This window comes from Lutjanus erythropterus, chromosome 16 (genome assembly GCF_056507025.1).
Source record: "Lutjanus erythropterus isolate fLutEry1 chromosome 16, fLutEry1.hap2, whole genome shotgun sequence".
In the NCBI taxonomy this organism is placed as follows: Eukaryota; Metazoa; Chordata; class Actinopteri; order Lutjaniformes; family Lutjanidae; genus Lutjanus; species Lutjanus erythropterus.
Genome location: NC_139332.1, coordinates 32,852,397 through 32,876,433, shown reverse-complemented (window position 1 = coordinate 32,876,433; position 24,037 = coordinate 32,852,397). Strand labels below are relative to the sequence as shown.

Sequence of the window (24,037 nt, the reverse complement as noted above, 5' to 3'; positions counted from 1 at the left end):
AATATAATATGTTAGGCTCCTTCTCTGTTGGTGTGTTGGCATGACACTAATAACAAGCCCAATACACATACGTATCAGAAGAAAATCTAAAGTTTTGCCAACTTCAATTTTGGCTGACAGTCTCCCACAAACACACCAGCCGTTTCTCAGATCAACATTTGCCTCATTCAGACTCAACACTTCAATGCTGGACACATTATCAGGGAGTTCCCCTTTCCAAAGGCCACTCCAGATGCCTTTGATAAATGGCAGCCCTCTTTTGGCCAAAACTTGAGGACACAACTATTGAATATGCTTTGCAACACTCAGTGTGTCCTGTGATCCACCGAATGAAAGTCAATTGTGTAGAACCTAAAAGGTATTCCAGTGCTTCTTTTTTTGTGACAATTAAGAGTCTGTTTGCTTTTAACTAGTATCAATGATGTAAAACAAACCAGGGCTGGGCAGTATATCAATATTATATATTCAGTAACAAAACTAAAAGAAAATAATAAAAGACAGAACAATAATAATTTAAAATATAGACCGTAATAGAATGAAATGTGCATGTACAAATTAAATGCAAAGTTTGCATTACAGCAAAATGAGGTAATCTTCTGAATAGACTGTTCTGTTGTTTGTCTTTACCAACTTAGTCATTATATCTACATTAATGATGATTATTTATCAAAAATCTCATACACTGATAAACATTGTTATTGAGGTATTACGTCTAAAATTTTGTGATAGTCAGTTTTGTCCATATTGCACAGCTGTACATTAAACCAAGAAAAAGTTGAAGAGGGTTAAATACTTTCTATAGGTGCTGTCTAATGGTGCGGTAAGGCAATCGTTACGAACTCATACTCTGAAGTATCAGGTAACTATTCATTCCATTGTTTGTACCAAAGCACAAACTCCACTGTAGGGATGGATGTTGTTAAGATTTGATAGGTACCCTTTTACTGATGCTGCTTATTGATCCGGTAATTTAGCGGTACTCTTATCGGTACTTTTTCATTACTAAATAATTACTTTTTAAAATTTTTATATATTTTAAACGTGAATAAATTCAAAAAGGAAGAAGAAGAATTGAATATTTTTATGACTAAAAATAACTAGAGGAGCAACAGTAATGTTAACAACAGCAAGGTCACTATATAAACTCATTGATATCTCACTGGAATTAAATCTAAAATGTCATTAAAGTAAATCATATTCCTGACATCAAAATACTGAGTGACATTTAGATATAATGAACACTGACATCAGTCACTATCGTTCATCCTGTGTCCTTCGCCCTGATGCTCACTGAGGGCAGAGATTCATTGCCTGCAGAGAGAGGAGGGACTCCTTGTCCCATCCAGCAGTAACTTTACAACAGTTAGGGAAATTTTAACAAACGTGGCAAACTTAGTAAAACAGTTAGATAACAAACAGACAGCTTTGCCTTTAGCTTGTTTTAATTCACTGTTAGCCGAGTGAATGTGCTGCGCTTGTGTAAAACAGTGGTGGTGGATGAGGGACTTTGGCCAGAACAAATTAAAATATCGCTGGCTTCATGTTTACATATTTGTGCTTGCTGATTAGGCGTATTGATAAAGTATTGGTTTTGCACTTGCAATGGTTTTATTGCACGTACTTACAGTTACAAGCATAGTTGTTCTCAATTTGAGTTACTTCACCTATTTCATTTCACTGTCTCTACCGGTGGCTTTTCTTCCCTCCTTGCTGACCTCCGTGCGTGTGTGTGTGCTTGCGTGCGTGTGTGAGTGCGTGCGAGCTGCACCAACAGAGACAGAGAGACATTGCGCTGCAGCCATGTGATAATAAATTACACCAAACTTTAAAAAGTACCGATAAAAGGACCGTTACCGTCAGAGCTTATCAATACTCAGCTTCTTAATAATTCACCCCTGGGGCCCGTTTAATACTGAATTTCAGTACCCATCCCTACTCCACTATTTGGTAATTTTAGTGGCTAGTTGGCTGATAGCGAGTAGTTAGTGGCTATTAAACTGTATCAATTTTTACCAGATTTCCAGTCTGTTTAAAATTAAACATCAAACTTTAAACCAGTGATACTCAACTTGTGGCCCATGAGCCAAATCTGGCCGCTGATAGGGTTCTGGGTAGCCCACTGCCCATTTCCTAATTCACAATGAAAATAAATTGTTTCAGTGTTTACCCCGGAAATAGGGACAGATTGGTAGTTTTGTTTGAGGGAATAATTGAGGCTGTTTATAACCGAGAGAGGACTGATCTTTGCTTGAAGGCCTCTCAGATTGTGCAAAGTGCAGTAGGATTAAACAGTGAGCTATGTTAGCTGAAGAGGAACAAAAGTTATGCAGAAAGGATGATAATTCTGATCGCATAAATGTTTATTTCATACTGAAAGAGCTTAAATATGCTATTCATTCTGGTCCTGGTAGGAACAGTTTATGTTTGTAAATCATTACAACATTTCAGTGATTGCATGGTGGAAGAAGTTTCAGCTGTGTTTACTGTTGTATAAACTCTTCTAAATGTTACTAAAGTTATAACTAAAATTCAGTTTCAGTAATTAAATGCAGTAAAATATTTGTCAACCCATGCACGCAGATAAGTTAGATAAAAAGTCAGTTTATTTGAAAACATTATCTAATAAATTACATTATTATTATTAATGTTTGTTATTAACAGTCCCCTGACCTCCAGTCATTTTGCAAAGTGGCTCCCAGGTAAAGCAAGTCAATTATGCCTGCGTTAAATTGACAGTGATAATGCTGATGAACTGATATAGCTCCTTTCAGTTGTTAAATGCTCAAAGTGCTTTCTATTAAAAAGGAAACAGACTCATTTACAAACTGCTACTGATCTGTATGCTGTGTCGTACAAGTGTCTTAACACTGAAAATCACATTCGATCCTTTTTAAGCCAGTCAGTCTGAGATTATCTGCTGCTAAGTCTCTTAGAGTTGAGCAGTGTAGTTTAGAGCTAACTGCATTGCGCACTGTGCTTTCTCATAAATTATTAGATTAGGACTGAATTCCCCAGCACATTATGATGCTACTTTTATCTTAGTTCGATCATAACTTAGTTTATGTTTGTGAAGTTGCTGAGATGTTGGGTAACTGTTGTTACTATATTGATCACTGTACTCATGAAGTATTAAGTTAATACAGATAAAAGGAACTTCGAAGGCAGCTGCCTTCTTTGGCAGGTACTTTCTATATAATCTGCCCCTACCTGTAAATCCTTAGCCTAATTTAAATGAGATTTCATACCTAATCTATAATCAGGGTAAATGCATCAGTAAATGATATTAGTGTTGATATTTTCCTGTGAGTTTTCACTAAGATAGCTTCAGTAATATTTTTACAATATGGGATAGAAAGAACGAGCACAGAGTGATGAGAGGGAGATGGGGGTGGGTAAGACTTGTAAACACTAACCCCCTTTCCCCCTCTCTTCCTCTTTTTGTTTCCTCTCGTTCTCTCTCTCCCCCCTCCCTCCTTCTGTAGTGGCCAAGATGAACGACAGATGTAAGGAGAAGAGGGAGGGAGGGGTGTATGTCTGTGTCTGTATGAGTGAGCAAAAAGCAGAGCGATATTACACTGCATATCTATGAGAGGGAGCTAGTTTAAAATGTTTTTCCATAGTTTGTTGCCAGTGCTCAGAGGTGGACCAGTGCCAGCCTTGAATCACTTCCCCATGTTTTTTTAACCTTGATAGATCCAGGGAACGTTTGCTCAGTATGCACACTCCTTTTAATCGTCATCTTTCTTCACTGTATAGTTACTTATTGTTTATTTCCACCTGGGTGCTGCCCAGTAATGTCACAGTTACCACAGTCAGCCACAGAGTAATAATTCCAAAATTTGTGCAGGAACATTAATTTCCTTGCTCACTGACTTCCCCCACCCATATTTTTCAAGCCAGTCTTGGCTTCCAAAGTGATGGCTTTCCATCGCAGCTTTTCAAAGTTTGTATCAGATGAGAAAAACAAACACCCTGAACATTGTTTGAGTGCACATACTAAGGTTGGCACAAGTATGAAAACTTAAATACTTTTCAATACCACAGGTTTAAAAACAGTACAATAGCTATTAGTAATATTGGTCTGATGGTGGCAAAAGAAGTTTATGTATTTATTGTTTAAAAGTTTATCTTAAGTGTTCAATCAAGACTTCAATTAATTTTGGTCTTATGTTCCCTACTTTGGGCTTTAGCAGCAAAATAATATTGAGGGACTTTTTCTCTGCCAGTGCTGTGTGCAGGTTGTTAATTTAAAAAAGAAATGAAAATTTCTTTTGAATTGAAAATTCTTGTATCGTGACAACCATAGCACATACTAGGATTCAAACTTTTAGGAAATTCTTCAATCCTTTGTCAGACACATTAGTGATCAATATTTAATTCATCATCAAAAAAACTCAATGCTTGTTTTTCCTCGACAAACACTTTGATTACACACAGATTTTTGCTGCGCAACCCAAGACAAGTGGATATTCGAAAGTTATCACTTCTAATTGCTGCTCCTGCTCAAATTCAGTTTGCTGCTATTTGACAAATGGCCAAAACAATTTTTGAAAAATACAAATAACAAACTAATTTTAAGACCTGTAAATTTTGTTGGACTGTTGGTTAATACAGTGCTATTTGTACCTGTTTGTACCTAGTGACGTACTCTGTCAATTTTAGGACAACAGAGGAAGTCATTGATCAAAACATACAACCAAAGAAATCAAGTTCGTAGGGCGTAACGGTGGGATGTTCTTGACCAACCAAGTCAGTACAGTAACCTCAATCTGTGTCTACTGATGTCTGTGTGGTAGAATTTTGACAGTCTTTGAGAAGGATTTCCAACAAAATATTAAACATGGTGACTTGAATTATGTTGATTCCATTTGTCCAATAATCTTTGCTCTCCTAAAGTGCTGTATATGAAAAAACGCATACAGCACACAGTTTATCTTCAGTTCAGTGGATAAAATGCTCCAACAGCCTCTGAATATTTTTTAACAAGTAGGTTCTAGCATACAAAGACTTTGTCTTGGTGTCCTTCGATAAATTGTTACATGACAGATTGTTTGGAACCCATGGCTGCTCTCTGAAAGTCAAAGATCCAAATCTTTCATGCACTGGTGATTAACTGATGAGAGACGGTGAAACGAGTGGTTGGTAAACAAGTTTCAGCTCATTTGTTTTAGTTGTGTCGTACACAGAGCAGTGCAACAGCATGACAGGCTTCGACAAACCACTAAACTAACTGTGATGAAAGCAGATACAAGTGATAGAAACAGAGCGCAGCCACTTCACAGCCAGTTAGGATGGGTAACTTGTTCGCTTGTGCTTGTTTGTTCAGATTGTTAAGGCTCATTACAGTGTGAGACATTTTTTTCTTGAGTAAGATTTGTTTTGTTTTGTTTAACCTATTTTATTTCTTTTGCCAAATTCGCCAAACAAACATCTTCTTCATTCAAACTTGACAGGAACAAAATGTAGCTCACCAAAACCGTCTTGGGTTGTATTTCCATGTTCCAACAATCACCAACTCTGGTTTGGTCGAAATAAATCCGTAATTCACGGCATGGAGGAGCACAGAGTGCACAGGGCAGGAGATGCTAGACAGCAGGTGCAGCAGCACTATGCTGCAGCCAGGGGACAGAAGCTATGCAGTGCGCTGATTAAATTAACTGTAGAATGTGTAGGAGGACGCACACAGATCACACACTTATTGGTAAAACATACTTACGTATGCTGATAGAGTAATTTAGTGTGGTGCTCTGAACTGAAAAAAAAGAGAACGAATCATCAAATATTCATATTAGATGGCTAAATCTGATTTGACTGAAAGAATTCATAGTTGGGATCAGCCCTATAAGAGCCTCAAGAAAAAGAGAAATGCATATTAGTGGAACAGTTATATTTATTTTTAAATAAACCCAGTTGCTGATGCCTCTCTACAATAACCCGATTTCTTGAATTTCATATAAATAATAAACCTAGTTTGTCTGGGTAATGAATTAAGAGACACCTTGTTCCTGCTGAAAAGCCACTGTTACATGTCATTACAGTTTCCCCCGTAATGTCCCATTAAATGCAATAAGTTATAATAATAGTAATAATTTATGTTGTGTGTGTCTTAAATGGTCCATTTTTGTTTGGTAGATGGCCTGAAAGAAGTATGAAAGACAGTATGAGAGACTTCATCATGAATTGGACATATCTGTCTCTCTGTCTGTCTCTTTTCCTTCACACTGTTTGGCACATATTTCACGTTTATTTATTCTTACTCCTGTATCTTTGCCTATTCTTTTTGCTTCTTTCTTTTTGTACGCCAAACTCTTCCCATTTTCTTTTTATCTGTGATTCTTCTCTCACTTTATCCATTCTGTTTTCTGGTGGCACATATGTCTTTCATTTCTTTTTCTGCTACCTGTCATTGTCTTTCTTTTGGTGTGTTCTTGTTGTCTTTAATTTTGTCTTACATTTGCTACCATTGCCTCCCTGCCCAAACATTTGCTTCTCTGTCCTTGTCCTTTGCTTTGTTCTTTGACTTTTCCTGCTTATTCATTTTCATATTGATGCCATTTCATCCATCTTTCCCACCCACATTTTCTTCTCTCTGCTCTTCCTACTCTTCCTCCCTTCCTCCCCTTCATTGTTTTCTCCTGTGCTCCCGTCTGTCCACCCCAATCCCCTGTCCTGCAGCTGTCCAAGAGGAGCGGCAGAGGAACAAGGAACGAGACGGCGAGGTGGAGTCGACTAGCGCAGTGAACGAGGAGATGCCAGTGGAGAAGATCTTGGAAGCGGAGATGGCTGTAGAGCAGAAGACGGAGCTACATGCAGATGGAAGTTCAGGCGGCAGCTCTGTGAGTAGTCTGGATGGTTAAAATTAGCCACAAACTGTGTTCCTTTGAAGCTCTTTGCTTAACATTTGAAATTAAAACAACTTAATTTCAGGATGCAAATATGGAACGTGTGAGATAACTGCCATCTTACATATTTACTGCATGGATTCAAATATAATCGGTGTGCATAATATGGCGTGTCAAGTTCTTTGATGAAATAATTACCCATAATCCTCTATAATCTGCTTTCTTCAGCCCAACGACCCTGTCACCAACATCTGTCAGGCAGCAGACAAGCAGCTCTTCACCCTGGTGGAGTGGGCCAAGAGGATCCCTCACTTCTCTGAGCTGCCCCTGGATGACCAGGTCATCCTGCTACGTGCAGGTAAGCTCTCAATGTGACTCGAGAAGATTTAATGAATCAGTACTGTTGATATAGCGACTACCATGCTCCCATATATTGACCCTTTATCTTCTGTGTGTCATGGCAATGCGGTCAAACATTAACACAGCCCTTACAGTTTTTAAAAATGCAAAAAGTGTTTGATGCAAATTGATGCAAATTCTGGATATTTTTCTGTTTTCCTTCTTGTAGGTGTCTTCAGAGTTTTTAAATTTTACTTGCTCAACATGAAAATAAATGGAAACTAATTGGGGTGTCTGTCAGTGCAAAATGAGAATATGTAAAGCACTTACCTAATCAGTCCTTGCTGGGTGTTAGACACTGTTTTGTTTAATGGGAAGTCAAGTGTTTTATATAATGGGCAAATATAGTTTTAAATCAACACCCCTCTAAAACATTATAAACCTGCTTGAAATTTTTTGCTGGGTGATAGAATAAAAAAAAATGATATTGTCAGGAAATCTGGTGCAAACCTTTGCCCTTTTTCCCCACATAATTCAGAATGAAATGTTAGGATTCACAATCTCAAAAGACCTGGAGAACCATAAAAATATTCAGTTAACATTTCCTCATGCAGCTGTTGGAAAAAGATAAACGTTTCAGAAGCTGTGATCAATAAATCTGTTCCATGTACTTGTGTGTTAGGTCCAGGTGCAGCTGGTAGATATTAGTACGTTGACAGCAGGTGTTTAATGAGACCTCTTCAATTTGATAAATAAGGACCAGGAACATTTAGTCATATCAGGTACTAAGAAATAAAAAATTGAATGTTCAGACATTTTGATTCACTTTAAATATTAAGACATCAACTCCAACAACAACAGGTTGGAATGAACTCCTGATTGCATCGTTCTCCCATCGCTCCATCTCGGTGAAGGACGGGATTTTACTGGCCACTGGCTTGCATGTCCACAGGAACAGTGCTCACAGTGCAGGTGTTGGAGCCATCTTCGACAGGTAATACACAGATGCACAGTATCACTCCTGACAGATATGTCATATTAGTGAGTTCCCCAGCATTCAGAAGTTTTGGAGGCTGACCCAGCTGGAGAGGATATGTCACCATAAAAAATATTATGTCCTAGAATTATGTGATTTAAGTGTTCTTTCAGAGGTCTTTGTACTACACTTTGAAATCCAAACCTCGTAGGATCCCTGCTTAGAGGAGATCTGCTTGTACACAGTATTAGGACCGCCTACTCTTAGCCTAAAATAGACAGACCCTGATAAGCCAGGTAAAATCCACAATCCCCTCTTGAATTCACCTGGTAAATCCACATCAGTCCTGAAAGCTAAATGACAAGAGAGAGAACACTTGCCTTTATTTATCCACATGGATTCCTGTAGCTCTGATGATTTCACACTCACTTTTTCTAAACACACATATTAATCAGGTTTAGTTGGATTAGCGACTGGGGTTAGGGTTTCGGAAAATGTGTCTTCATCTTTGGTTGGCTGCAGCTGCTGTGTTCTGCATTGGCTGTGATTGGCTGAGAGACTTTGCTTCTTTAGTACTGCCTGTAGGGTGACAGCGCATGGCAGGGAGGCTGGTGACTAATGCTTACCAATAGATATGCATGCGCGTGTGCGCAGACACACACACACACACACACTCAGTGGCATAGCACATATTGCAGCATTTGATCCTGTAATAATGGCTGGCTAATAATGTACAATACTAACATGTGAATATAAAATAGAAATGTCCCTTAAAATACTTTAATGCAATAGTTTACATCCTGTTATTCTGCATAATGTAGAGGCCATGGGTATGTATATTTTAATGTTACATTTTCTTTTCTGATATGATACAATATGACTGTATTGTCCCCTTAGGGAAATTTGTCTGCTAACCACAGAGTAATTGTTTGTGATTTTATTTAGACTTTATGATCTTTATTGTGTTGTGAACATAAAATAAAAACAATCTTCACATAAACCAGAATCACAATCATTAGATCCAAATGCGCAACATTCTTATATTTATCTGTAATAAGCAGGATTTAGGCAATCACTGCCAGTCTTTGTGTCTAATCAAAGGCCACAATGTTGTAAAATTAGTTAACTTTCACAGGCACACAGTAAGTAAAGTTTTAGAAATATCAATGTGCCTCATGTGTTTTCTGTAGGCCTCTATGTAAATATAATTACATCCATGGCCTCTATTGCCCTGTGAATTTCTGCCTCAACAATGGTTAAATCAAAAGAGAAGTTGTATTGTCACTAGAAAACAATAATTAGATAATTCAAATTATACTAATTTTTGATATGAAATGTTATTTGTTACATTATCACCTGGAAAAAAAAAATCATTGACCTTTATGCAAACCCCCAACTACATCACAACGTGTCAATTCACTGTTAATTACACAGTAATTACATTGTTATTAAGGTTATTTTGCTGAAAAATCAGTCAGGGTTAAAGCAAGCTAACCAGGCTCATGGCAAATGGCTCAATGACTTTCTTCTGATACTGATTAATTTTCTCATAGCACTGCTCTCTTTTAGCAGTAGGCTTTTGTCCGAGCTTCGCATTAGCATCTGTCTGAAGCTACTGAAGCATATTTTATACAGGAGGAAGTAAATAGCCCTGAAGAGAAAACACAACAATTGAGCAAAGCAAAAAATACAACGGCTTTTGCTATTAAAACAACTACACAGCAGGAAAACATTTCACAACCCGAACTGACAAAAGAGAAAACATAAAATCTCAGAAACATCAACATATTGCAAACTGGAAAGGGTGGGTACCTACTATTTTGTCTTTTGAAACGGGGGTGTCTTGTTAGCCCAGGTACCCCCAAATCCATGAGTGAAGGACGTGTGACAACCTGTAACAGGTGCACACAAAAAAAAAAACCAGATATTGTCCTTTTGTTTACATGCTAGCCATTCAATCAATGAAGAGAATGACAAAGATAGTAGGCACCTCTCTTTTCAGATCTGTTGTGTTTTCTGAAATGTTGTGTTTTCTGTTTTGTTGAGTTGTGCGTTGTTGACTTCTGTTTTTCTGTTTTGTTGTTGTGGTCTTTTTTTATTGTCTTAAATGTTGTATTTTGTACTTGGAACCTCTATTTGTCACAGTTCAGTGAAACCTGAAACTTCAAGTCCAACTGAAGGAAAGGAAAAAGGAAGGAAAAAGCTATTTATCTAGACTACAAGTTAATGGTAGCGGCACATTTTTCCCTAGTTAATGTTTTGGTTGCTCCTTCACCAAGCTAAGGTGTAGAACAAGATGTGTGTTCATGTTTGTAAGTTACATTAGAAGGAGGAAATTTTAAAACAGCTAATGTTCAAAGTCTGTGGTTCTTGTGTTGTGTAGTAGGATGATATTTTTTAAATTTGAATTCTGCTATGTTTGTCTTTCCATACTTGTCTTTATCACTTTTTGTGAGCAAATAAATTCAAATTTAAAAAATACACAAAAAGTGATAAAGACAAGTATGGAAAGACAAACATAGCAGGATTGTGCAAGAGAGATGAGAAACCTGAGGGGTCTTATAGTAAAACCTCCCCTCTATGATTACATAGTTATCCTAATACTAAGGATATTTCTCTCCTTAACATGACAATATAAATACACAACAAATAATTTGGATTGCCATAAATGAAACAGACTTAAACACATAAATACATGACACATGAACATTACATATTAGATATTATTAGATATGTGTAGAGTAGCAGACAAAAATGCAATTAAATGTCAGTTGGACTTCAAGTTACTTTTAGTTAGGAACATTATTAAATGTTGAGAGGCTCAATAATTTTTCCACATACAAACCGTTTCATGTTTACTAATGATTTTCTGCAGTTATGCATTTGGCTCCTAAGATTTATCATAACCTCCTTTGTGCTTATTTTACATGTGAATACAGTGGTGCCTTATGTCTAGGTGCAGGTGCAAGAAAAAGCAAACTTTTAGTCCAGACATGAAAAATGTAAACAATCTCCATGCATACAGTTTTATAATTTTAAACGTATCAGAAAGTAGTTTGTAACACTACAGATTTTCACCATGTGAAATCATATGTAAGTACTGACCATCTGTAGAGCTGAAGGGCTCAGAAAAAAAGACCGTATTCTGTAATAACAATGTAACTGTGTAATGACATTGTAATAACACATTGTGATTGAATACACAGGGCGCACAATGCCGAGGTTGGGGCCATATTTGACAGGTAATTACGCCACTACACAAACACTTTTCTTAAACCCCTCCTCTTGAGTCAACATTGGAAAAAACACAGACCCAAAGCTGAAAGGTTCACGCTTTTAGGCTTTTCCGCAGCTTTGCAGAAGCCAGCTGATTTTCGCCACAAGATATTGTTCTTAACAGCATACACTGAGAATCGTCTGACCCTGTCACTCAGCAGAACTGTTGGGGTCTGGTTTGGATGATGATGATAAAGAAGTATTGCGTCTTTTGCCCACTTCCACCATAATGAGCTAATCAGAATGTGTGGGCTGGCTTTGTGAAGCTAGGTTTCCCAGGGCATTAATGGTGGCATGTGGTTGTATGACAAAATACTGTATGACTCCAGTTTAGGATGCTTCTTTACGCAGTGAGGTCAGTTTGTTTTAGTTACCTTTTGAAGGTGTTGTTGCCCCTCGTTGGTGGTACTCCCTTTGTGATGGAAAGGGTCCATTTTACAACGTCAGTAACATACCTTCTGGATGCATACCGAAAATCAATCTTACTTTCTTCTGCCTTGTCAGCTAAATATGAATAAAATATGTAATCATTGTGCCGGGTGTGTATAAAAGCCTTGACTCGGCAAAGCACTATATTACTGGCTCGGGCGGTGTCTCATTAAAAACAGATGTCCATATAAGATGATGGAATAGCAAATAAACTAATGGCCATCATGTCTTTCCTCTCACCCCCTGGTTTGCAAAGTCCTCTCCAATTTCATCCAAGTCATATTCCTGACAGGAGAACAGAAGTAGTCTTAAAAGTTTTAGGATGCACTTACTGCCCACACCAAGCTTTTTAAATCCAAGCTGACATTCTATATACATGATTATGCTACACATCTAATGAAGCATTGATAACTCTACTGTTGAACATGATGTGTTGGTAAGTTGGTTGGATACACTGATAATAATTTGGCATTTATTCTATTTTAGCTGTGTTAAGTTTTTGTGTCTGAGTTTTTATTCTCCAGCCATGGTAGATTTCAGTGTTTGGCAGTCACTGTCACAACAACTTTCACACATTTGCTAGCACAGCTCCACTTAAAAAAAGAAAAAAGAAAGAATCAGCCACAGCCAGAATTTAATATCATTCAGTGGCAGCAGTTTGCCACCAACAGTTTTAAATGGTGTTCTTTTTTTTATTCTGCAGAACCAGCAGTTCAGCCATGCACTAAGTAATTTGGACATAAAGTCATTACATTGAGAGCAAACCATAAATAATAGTGAGATTATCCAGTCTGCTCCCCCTGTGTTGTTCTTACTCTTATTTTCCCTCCCTTTCTTCCTCTTGTTTTTTTTTTTTTGCTTTCCCATTTTTTCTTTTCTTCTTCACTTGTCCTTTTACTTACTTCCTCTCTCTTTGCTAATCTGGCATTGCCCCCCTGTTTTCAACTGGAATTTCCTCCTGCAAATCTCCTCTCCTCTCCTCTCCTCTCCTCTCCTCTCCTCTCCTCTCCTCTCCTCTCCTCTCCTCTCTTCTCTGCAGGGTTTTGACAGAGCTTGTAAGCAAAATGAGAGACATGCAAATGGACAAGACAGAGCTGGGCTGCCTTCGAGCCATCATCCTCTTCAACCCAGGTACCCAGACAGGTGGAAGGTTGAAAATCATGTGGAAAATATCATTAGGGACACCAAAACAAAACTTGACAAATTCATGTCCACAAGATTAAAGGAATATTGAAATGTAAAGTGAAAAATGTGTGTCATGTGTCAGTTGTGTATGGAGGTAATATAAATATTGTCTGTTTTCACCTGAAGATGCCAAGGGTTTGTCCAACCCCAGTGAAGTGGAGCTCCTGAGAGAGAGGGTGTACGCATCTCTTGAGGCTTACTGCAAACAGAAATACCCCGATCAGCAGGGCAGGTAGGCTGTAACACACAGACATACTGAAATGTAAGAGGTGAGGTTGATGGTTGTGACGGGTGGTGTTTAGTAGGGTTGGGTACCGAAGCGTGGTGCCAGCATAGCACTGATTCCTATACAACTGAATGCAGATTACGGTGCCTCATTTTGGTGTCACATGCCTGAGCTGTTGATTAAAATAGTTTACCTCAGAGGTTACAGATCAATCACCAAACCGCCAGCTAACATTACAGCAGCACACTCTCTACATGGCTGTGGAGCACAATTGAAAGCAGGGGGATACCTCGTGCTCAACTGCCTGTTACCGCACGCCGAGATCATCAGCCAGCATTGTGGGCGTTCCTGGCCCTGGCGATGGGGAGCACAGGTATAAAACACTAGATGAGACGTGTCACAATTATTCACCATTTTTATTTATGATGGGGAAATCACTGATGGTGATGAGAGCAGCCTTTCATCAGTTTAGCAAATGTGATCATATTTCTGCCAATGAATTCCTGAAGCTCAAAGCTGGAGTTGTTTTATTTGTTATGTAAAATTGTTATATAAATTTGTTAAGTGTTTTGATTTATTTAAGTATAATTTAAAGTGTTAACAGTTAATGTATTTTTCAGTTCAAATTTTTCTTGGCAATGAAAAAATACATTCATTTTGTGCTTCATTTTTTTTTTTTTTAAGTATCAGTTCAGGCGCCTGTACCATTTTAGGAGTATGATTTTATCAAAAAACACCAACGATACCCAACCCTACTTAGACATATCAACATAGTTATGTTAAAGTACAAATCTGACTAAATCTGCCATCCAATGGTTGGTCACCTGGCACACTGGACAGTTGTCTTTTAATAAAAATCACATATATCTGAGAGACTAACTGGGCACAACTACTGCTGATGTAAACCTGCAGAATTTGGTAATGTCACCGACAACAGGAAGATTGCTTGTTGCCATGTTAGTACTTCGTATTAGTATTGCTAATGCTTTCTTAAACAAATCTGACAGAAGAAGTAAAAAAAAACACTGTCAACTCACTGGCTAGACATACCCACACAAATTTAAAATTGTACATTTCATTTTGCCTTCTTGTTTTTTTTATAGAAATGAGTAAATGCAGGGCAGTGTGTCTCATAACATTTGCCACTAGACTACTTTTGAGACTTTGTCGACTTACCAAGCATAAATTAAGCTTTACACTGGTAGAGTGTATTCGATATTGTGATGTTTAAGAGTGATTTCAGCCATCCCACTTGACTCCACAACCTGCTGCAATTAGTTCTACTCTAGCAAGTTAAAAGGACCAGTGTGTAGGGTTCAGGGTGCTTTCACACCTGTAGTTCGGTTCATTTGGTCCAGATTGAAGGAAAAATTATACTTTATTGCATTTTCTGGTCCGGTTCGTGTTTACACTGACTTTTTACAAACATGAGGAGTAAACATGAAGATGCACAGACTGACAGGTAACAGTTTTGCCAATTGTCATCTTGCATCTTCAGTGCATCATGAGGACCCACGTGGGGAAATCAAATTTCGGTGACTGACAGAAGTTTATGCAGCACTTTAATGCTTCTGATGTGTTTATTTATGTTCTTTCCTGTCACAAAGAGCTCACAAAGAAATAACAGATTATAAGAACTAAGTTCACAGTACCAAAAAATGAACTAGTTCACGTTCATTTCTTCGTTTTGTTTTGTTTTTAATTTAATTTTAAATAGAACCTCCTCCTGCCAGGGACCCTGGAAGTCAGTCACAGTTTGGGGTGCTGAGAGAAGGTCAGTCTATATAATGACGTCATACTAAATGGTGCCCAATATTCATGTTTTTTTGTATTTATTTGAATGGTCAGGATAACTTATATCTAATATCTATTAATAACAATTTACAACAATTTGAGAACATTTTACACTACAGCAGCAAGGCAAACACCAGCATACTGTATGTCAAAGCAGCCACAGCAACTACACATACAACAACACAGAACTAATGCATGAGAACTGCAAGGAGATGAGGAGGGAGAGACAACACCTGGACACGAGCCAAAGTTCATCATAGATTAAAATATTGTAATGATGTGAGGACACAGACGTTTCATAGAGGACATAAGCCTACATAACGCAGATCTGTCCGTCGCATCTTACCTCTCCCTCTCTCTCCCTACTGCAAATTTGCATCTTACTTACATTTGATCTTTTTTATCGGTTGAGTTGTTAACTCTCAGGAGTTATCCAAAAACACAGTGTTTAATGAACGTGCTCCTTTAGCATATTCAACACTGTACATGTCTTAGATAGATCTATTATGACTTCCTGCATCAGTATATGGTTTTATTCATGTAAGCAATTTAGCTTTTGAAATCATGCTAAAATCACATTTCTGCTATCATATAATCTTGTAGATAGTTTGTTTGCTTTCACACCACAAACAAACCACACCAGAGTGGCTTTTCAGGTGGTCTCAGTCCAGTTTGTTTGGTCTGCACCAGAGTTTGATTGACAGCTTTCACAACAGCCCAAATGCGCTGCACTAACTGGGCAAACGCTCCAGGGTCTGTCTTAACTGAACCTAACAGGTTGGGTGTGAAAGCATCCTCAGGGGCATCTAGCAGTGAGCTTACAGATTGAAAACATCTCCCCTCACCCTCCCCTTTCAAGCATGTGGGAAAAACGCTGGCCGCAAAAACCACAAAAGGCCTTATCTAGAGCCAGTGTTTGGTTTGTTCGTTCTGGGCTACTGTAGAAACACGGCGGTGCAACATGGCGGCCTCCATGGAAGAGGACCCGCGCCCTCTGTAGATAGAAACGACTCATTCTAAGGTAACAAAAACACTATTTTCAGGTGATTATACACTAATGAAAACATACATATGAATATTAAATTCCATTTTTGCCATATTTGCCAATAGATCCCCGTAAATCTTACACACTGGACCTTTAAATTTCTGCATTTCCCAAAATGCCCTCTGACAAAAATTTGAGGAAGTATATTTTCACATTTTTCTTGCTTCATGTATCTTCTGAATTCTTATTTTAAGTTTTTCATGATGTATAGATCTGTGGCCATTTCTCACTCTACTGTCCTTCTCATCTTTCCCTCAATCATCCAGGTTTGCGAAGCTCCTCCTCCGGCTCCCAGCACTGCGCTCCATTGGTCTGAAGTGCCTGGAGCACCTGTTCTTCTTTAAACTGATTGGTGACACGCCCATCGACACCTTCCTGATGGAAATGCTAGAGGCACCTCACCAGCTCACCTAGAGGAGCCAGGTTCGGTCCGGTCAGGATCCGATGTACACCAGGATTACCAACATGTCACCCCCTGTTGGGTCGCTGACTCTTCTTGTTGGGCCTCACTTAACTGCAGCACCTGCTGGTTTAAATGTACCGGCTGTACACTTCTACACACACAAAAACACACACATATTCCCTGTCACCGGCTAATTATCTTCACACACGCACGTACAGATCTTAACTTGCATACATGACTTGACAAACAACATAACTAATACACAGATAATCATGGCTCTGAATGAACAATATGCTAATACATTCACATACACACACACGCACGAACACACTTACACACACACACATACACATACACACACACACTCACATTTTCACCATCTTTTCCCATATTCAGTTTTCCACCACAGGGGTTACGACTCAAGGAATATAGCCCCTTTTTATCACACATATACAATAAATGTCTTAATTTTAAGTTAGCCTTCAGTTTTCACATCGTCATCTCACAGTGGGTTTTTGCTTCTGTGTAACTGGTGTACGTCCCCTGTTTAACTTGGGTTACTTAGTTACACTGCTAGCTGCACCTCTGTATATTATATCCATCACTAGCCGGTTAGTTATTCATGTATGGTTTTAGCTTAAAATCAGGTGTGTAGCATTTCAGTCAACTGTCCATCATCAAACAAATTCATTTCTTATTGGTCAGGAGGTGTCCTTCAGTGGACAGGCAGACACACCCTCCCAGTGAGTTCATCCAATCTCGTAAACATTGAAATATTTTATGCTTTTTTGAATATTCATGCTGAAACTTGTTTGAGTTTCTATTTGAAGTACTGTACTCATGAAATGAGAGCTTTTTCCAAGGCATTGAAATCCAGGAAAAGGGGGGTGGGAGCACTTTGTTGAACAGACAAACTTTGTCCCTCCCACCCTGATGCGCACAGCGGGCTTTGTAAGACAAGAAGAATGACTTGAATTTTTTTTTTGTTTCCTAGTTTTGATTTGATCCTTTTCTCTACTTTGGCAGTTGGTTGGCATTTTAAACAGCTTGAGGCTCAGAAGAAGTACAGCTTCATGCAAGACAAAATCGTATTTGTTAGTCTTTTATCTCCCGTTCCCCCAAATCCTCCCTTTGCTGGTGGTCATTTATGCACTTTTGTGAGTTGTAACTGTGTAAATGTTCCTGTTTCCTAGAAATGACCATCTGTTCTCAGACACCTAAGATGAACTTGAAGGTACTATGTGTAGGGTTTTCTCATTATTGCATAATTGTCAAATCAGATGTGATGATTTGTTAAAGAAGTTACTGAATAATTGGCCACTTCCTGTACAGATGATAACAAGGCTTGGGAACTGGCACTAATCACCAGTTAGACGGTTGAAAATGTTGGCTGGTGTGTCTTGTATGTTAGTCTGTTCTAACACACGGTTCAACTGAAAATAGTATTCTAGAGAGGTTGCCCTTCTTTGTATCAACTGTCCATTGGCCATGGAACAGAAAAAAATGCTGTCCTCCAATTCTGCATACAATTAGACAGCTTCTATCTGAGTTGTGTGTCCTACTGTTCAGTGAGACAATTGAGTACAATAAATAAGTGTGACGTTTGACCCCTCTACTCAGCAGCTATTGAAGTGTCCTTGTGCAAAATACTTAATTGGTTTGAGATGCATTGCTTTGTATTCAAGATGGTGCACTCTCTCCCCTCTGTAAAACAAGGTGCTAAAAGCTGATTTTTTGTGCAAAACAAAAAACAGCAGCAGAGATGGGGAACCACAAAGACCAGCTGAAATTATCTGATGGCAATAATGCAACATTTGATTTCACCTGATAGTCAATCATTATGAAATTTGGCTTATCTGCAACATTTTTGCAGCCCACTGCTCATGGATGGGTCACTGGCTTTGGATAAAGATTAGTAAACAAGGCACCAGTGTTTTAATTGCGGAGGACCTCTTGTGTGTAATGTTTCTGTAATGCAATAATGAAATAAGTGAGTGCTATATAATGGAAATCCTACACTTACTACCTGCTGCTTTGGAAACTTTATTCAGTGTGTATTGGCTCAATGCTTGCCACTTTTGTACAGTAGATGTAAATAATTAAAAAAAACAACAACAACACAGGAGTCATGCAGAAACAAAGGCCTGTTCACACTTGTGAATGTGAAATATGCGGCTCCAACAAACACATTCAAAAGCTCTATTTTTCGCTGTTGAATCAACATTAGACTTGTAACAACATCACCATGAAATTGTTATTGAGCCCAGGGCCAAACCACACCTCACCGCTGCTTTTGCACCAACTTCTGCCAATGTTTCCTGTTATTCTTGGTAAATGATTGGCTGGATTTCATTGACAATGGCACTTGACATTTACTGTGATTGAAATTTTGTGGGCAACTGAATCTGAGCATTGCAGTGAAGAGTCAAATGCAGCTACCACATGGTCAGGAGATATACAGTAAACTATGAATTAAACCGTCTACACACGCTCAAAGGTGAGCAATACTGGGGTACACATAAAGATTTATTACCATTTTTGTTAGTAAAGTATTTAAAAGAGTGTTGGCGTTCTGAGGTATATTTAGGCTTCTTATTAGTCGCCACATTTATTAGAAATTAGAAACGTACATTTTGCAGTATCGTTCTACAGGGAAGAGGTACAGCTGTCCTCTACCAGGTGCTAAATAACTAACATGGTCTTTTAGTTTAAGACTTGCACATTTTCATCAATGCAAACACAGTATGCAAGTACACAGACAAATCAGAAAGCCATTCTCCACTCTTTGAACAGGTCTGCTTAAAATGTAGATTTTCTTCTTTTTTTTCCTTTAGTTATTTTATGACCCCATAACTTTACTGCAGACTCCCAACTATGGAATATGAACACCAGCTAAGTGCTTATACATTTTGGCTGTGGCTGATCGGTCTTTGTACTCCACCAGACACAGCCAGTGTCTTTTGTATTTTAGAAAGCAGTTAGGCTGGTGGAAGCAATGAAAGTAGCGGTTGAATTTTGGGGTCCACCAGCTACTTTGACCAGAATGAGCAATGAGCTTCCTGCCCTGCAGATAGTCCAAATACTTCTTCTCAGAGAGGATTCTTGGCCTCCCCCATTAGATGTGGACTTGGAGGCTGGCAGTTAGATGACCTGTAAGACAGGTGGTTTTGTTTAACATGTCAGTAAGTTGGTCTAACCTTAGACTTTGGTGTCGTTTCAGTTTCTCTCCATCCATGCATACGTACAGCCAAGTCAACGAAGTAATCTCCAGATGTCTGTAAATTTCCTACATGCAGAGAATAGTCAGCCCCTTGTGCACCACCACTTCGTCATTTTGATTTTTCTTTGCAAAGAAAAGCAAGATGGTGGTACACTTGCGATTCAGGTGACAAGGCACCGACACCTGCTATCATTTTTGTACTGTATATGCTGCAGTATGGTCTCAGTGCTTTAGTGCTTGAGTTGGTTCAGATGAGCTAATACTGGCAGTCTGTGTTTTGAGACTTGATTGAAAAGGATTTTGTGGCCACTGGGCTTTGAGATCTTTGATCTGGATTAGAGCTCAGCTATTCTATAACATTTGGGCTGTGGGATGAAGTTTCTGAGTGCAACTCAAAATTATTTTTTCCCCTTGTGCATCAGAGAATAGTCTGACTTTAGGATGTGAGTGTTTGTGAATAATCTCATCTTCTGTTTGGTTGACATCTCAGCAACTTTCTCTGCAGGATTTTATTTTTGGAGCTTCCTCTGTTGGATGATTAAGCCTGCTACTACTGCGTTATGTTTATTGCTTGGGATGGGAATGATTACACAATCAGTCAAGTGCTGGGGGATTCACTAGTTGACATTAAAAATTCTAGTCGCATACACAGCCGACTGAGCAAAGGTCAATCTTTGTTGATGATTCATCAAAAAAGTCAAAATATGCAACTTGTATATTCATATTGTGGTAACATTGTTAAACAATTGTCATGCAATATGTGTATTGTGTTTCTGGCATTGATACATATTAGCTTAGTCTGTTACATAAGTTGATATTAATTGGCAGTGAAATTATTTAGAATTCCCATCCCTCCATATAGGCTAACAGCAATGCATTTACATTTTGCTATGCCACTTCTATATTTCTTTACATTTTGCTATGAGCTTAGGTCATTTAGAGGATGATAAACAAATACAGTAAACACTTCTTTTTTTAAAGCTATACAGTCAGTGCAGGTTCTGTATGCTGAGCCACTTTAAGCTTTGCTGACCAGGCAGACTGTTTTAGCATGAGCTGGTGGTTGGGTATTTCAGTTTTTTTAGCATTTGTTATAGGGTATATGTGGCCACATGTGTATGCTTTTATGCACATGTGTATGGAATCTGTCTGCAGCTACGCCTTTGACTGGCAGATACTATAGCTTTGGCGGTGATGTGCTGAGAGCTGTTAAATTGATTTGTTGAGCAAAATAATGAAAGGATGTACAGAGGAAAAGGAACCAAGCTGGAGGGCTGATTAACTGGCTTGTTGACCTGATGCTTTATCAACACAGCCCAGCCTCCTCCCTTCCTTCACTTCACCCTGTCTCCACTGCTTTACTTTAAACTTAACAAATGCTTATACACTCACCCATGTGGGCTGAAAATTACTGGGTTTTGCATTGGAATGGACTTGTAAAATAAACCTATGATTCTTGGACTGTTTGAAAAGGATGTGAAGCTTTTTGTGGGACAAGCATTGGAGAGCAGTAAGGGAGGGATTCAGTGCCGTGTGTCCCTCTTTGCTTACTTTACTTGACGGCAGAGCAGCGACGATCTGCGGTCGCCATGGGAGACTGCTGGATCGCACCGCACTGCCCACAAATGTTTGTCGTTCGCAACCGTGTGCACTCAAGGCAGACGCATGCTGTGACCTTTTGACTGTGTAGCAGTATTGTTGTCGCCATCTTTGTTACATTTTGAAATAATTACTCGCTTTTTTGAAAATAAAGACATTGATTAAGTATGCTTTTTTGAAATGGATCGCAGGCTGTGACTAAAGAATTGATCATCATTAATAGATAAGCTATCAGGGTGGCATCTTTACCTATTGACACAGGTCCCCTGGAGCTAAGGCCCATCCCGTTATGATCAATGAGGCAGTGTGTGCTATGCAGCCTTGAAACCACCACCCTCACTGGTTTATTTATCACTGCCAAGCTGTTTGCGGATGTGGCCGTTTTAAATGCAGGGCCACTCAGTCCCCAGTGCTTGTTTTTCATGTATGTTGTGATTATTGTGCAGCGCACTAAAGAGTGTGTGCTAACCTTGGCCTGTGTAGTGCATACTAAAGAGGGGCCCTAATAGGAATGGAATGACAGCTCGTGTGGAGAGGGGAGGACTGGTCACTGGAGAGAGAAGTAGACCAGTGTGTGGTCCCCTCTGGGTGCTCAAGCTGTGCATTGGTGCTTTTTACAGGGTCCCCCGGCCTGAAAACGTCGCTTCGGTTTCTAAGACACAGGGAAATGCATATATGAGTGAAATGCAAATAAGGAATGATATAACAGGGCTAGCCTAGCTTAGCCTTGTCCTAGACCTGCTCTTCTTCAGTTGCATTTGGTTGAGTTTTTTCTGCAACCAGGTCCACTGCAACCTGCAGTGTGTTTACTGTGCTAGAGTCATATGTGGCTGTAGCTGGATACTACCAGCAATAAAAACAAAGCCTTCAGAATCTGATTTAGATTATGAGGGAGAATCTGTGGCTCTAATCATAGACACACAGTGCAAAGGCCACTGGACCTCACAGGAGACACCTCTGAGCAGGATCTGGTTACACTGAATGAACTTGATTGTAGAGATGAACTGAATACGATTGCTCTCTGTAAGGAAGAGGTTGTTGTTGGTGTTTCAGATTGGATGGATTGTGAAGCGTAGCGCAGAGTGTGAAGGAGGGAAGAAAAGAAGGGCAGGGACCTGAAGAACTCTGATCAGGTGTTCATTAGTCGATTGAGAAGAAAACGAACTATTTTCCAGTAGATCTAGAATCTTCCTTAATTGTTTACTCTTCACCATAAAAAAAAATTCACACACTGTTTCTTTGTCTGGTTTCCTGTCTCCCTCTTCTCCGACTATGCTCTTCATCTTTTGTTTATTACAAAGTATTAAACAAATACAAGAACTGTAAAATCAGAAATGGAATCTGTCACTCTTATTTTTTATTTTTCTCTCTTTCTCTTGTGTCTGTTCTTTGTCCTGTTTGTATCCTATTCCATCGTACATGTGGAGCTGATTGACCATTGTGTGCTTCGGGGATTGAAAGAAGAAAAAAAATATGAATAATTTTTTTCAGTCATTAATTCTGAATCTTGTTTCTGTTTGTTGTATCATGTCCGAGTAAAGGTTTTAATACTGTACATGAAGTGTTTTTTCATTCATTATTTTAAAAAAAAATCACATTTGAAACTCTGCAAAGTTTTTTTGTTATGAAACAAAGTTGTTAAGTTGTTTCAAATACTGCAAACTGCAAATGAAAATGACTTTTTATTACAGTAGTTTAACATATTCTGTGGGTTGAAAATTACCAGAGTGCACTCATTTCCTTTAGGTTTCACATAAAACACCCACTCACTGTCCATGAAATGGAACGTCCCAACTCGGCTCCCACTGTGTCCTGGAGGAATGATGGTACGCTCCTCAGTCCAGCAGGACCCCAGGGCCTCGGGTGACCGCTGGCACCGCACTCCCATCTTTCAACCTCTAGAGGGAGCACTGACCTCTTGTCCTGTCCAAGGCACACAGCTGTGGTCTCCTGACGCTCCACCCAACCCCTCCTCCTCCTCTGATTAAGGCTGCCCGGTGGTGAAATAGTCCTGTATTGCTTCCCCGCCTACTTTACGCACCTTGGCCAATAAGGAAACATCATTTTAATAGGTACATTTCACTCTGCACTGGTGGCTCTGTTCCCCCTGCCACATGTTTAAATGTTAAGAAAGATAGGAATGTGGGTATGGGTTTGTATCTGTGTGGCCATGTAGTCAGTGGCTGTTCTCTCTATCTGCATCTTTCCTCCGCCTCCTTCAGCCTGTCTCCTCCCTTATCTCTGACGGACTGACCAGAGAGTAGCTCTCCTTCGTCCTGGCCCACAGTAGTTACGCTGTAAAGCCCTTACAAAGTGTCGCTCACCATTCAAGGCCTGAAATAAGGCACAGAACTTAACAACAACAAATCACTCTAAGTTCTTTACATTCAAATGTATTTATTAATGTAATATTTAAAGCCTGTCGGGGCGATAAAATTCTGCTAACTCAGAATATTTAAAGTATTTAACAGCAGTTCAGTAGAACTAAGCAGATCCTTGTTATGTTCATGCATATTGTTTCATAGACAGTAGTGGTGTATGCACACCCATGGAACAGTTTTGATTGTACAGTAGCATTTATTAAACTTTGGCCACATTTTACCTTTTAAAATACCCCCGTATCATTTTCCTAGATCCAGTTTTGCTACAAGCCAGGGTTGTAAAGTCAGAAAATCACACAGACATGGTAGCAGTCACACTATT

The 24,037-nt window shown here is 39.1% G+C and overlaps 1 protein-coding gene across 8 annotated transcripts in view; it reads left to right on the top strand.

The window, feature by feature from the left end:
- Positions 1–22,889, top strand: part of rxrba (retinoid x receptor, beta a) — a 28,447-nt gene extending 5,558 nt beyond the window's left edge. Inside the window, exons 6-14 of one of the 8 annotated variants that reach the window (XM_084739230.1) lie at positions 3,483–3,503; positions 6,676–6,836; positions 7,071–7,200; positions 8,043–8,175; positions 11,364–11,399; positions 12,902–12,993; positions 13,174–13,279; positions 14,991–15,047; positions 16,379–22,889. In XM_084739230.1, the coding sequence (XP_084595356.1) occupies positions 3,483–3,503; positions 6,676–6,836; positions 7,071–7,200; positions 8,043–8,175; positions 11,364–11,399; positions 12,902–12,993; positions 13,174–13,279; positions 14,991–15,047; positions 16,379–16,526 (884 nt within the window). In that variant the 3' untranslated portion in view covers positions 16,527–22,889. The remainder of the gene's footprint in view (positions 1–3,482; positions 3,504–6,675; positions 6,837–7,070; positions 7,201–8,042; positions 8,176–11,363; positions 11,400–12,901; positions 12,994–13,173; positions 13,280–14,990; positions 15,048–16,378) is intronic. The other 7 variants (XM_084739231.1, XM_084739232.1, XM_084739234.1 and 4 more) reach the window with 7 other exon arrangements.
- Positions 22,890–24,037: the final 1,148 nt, after the last annotated feature.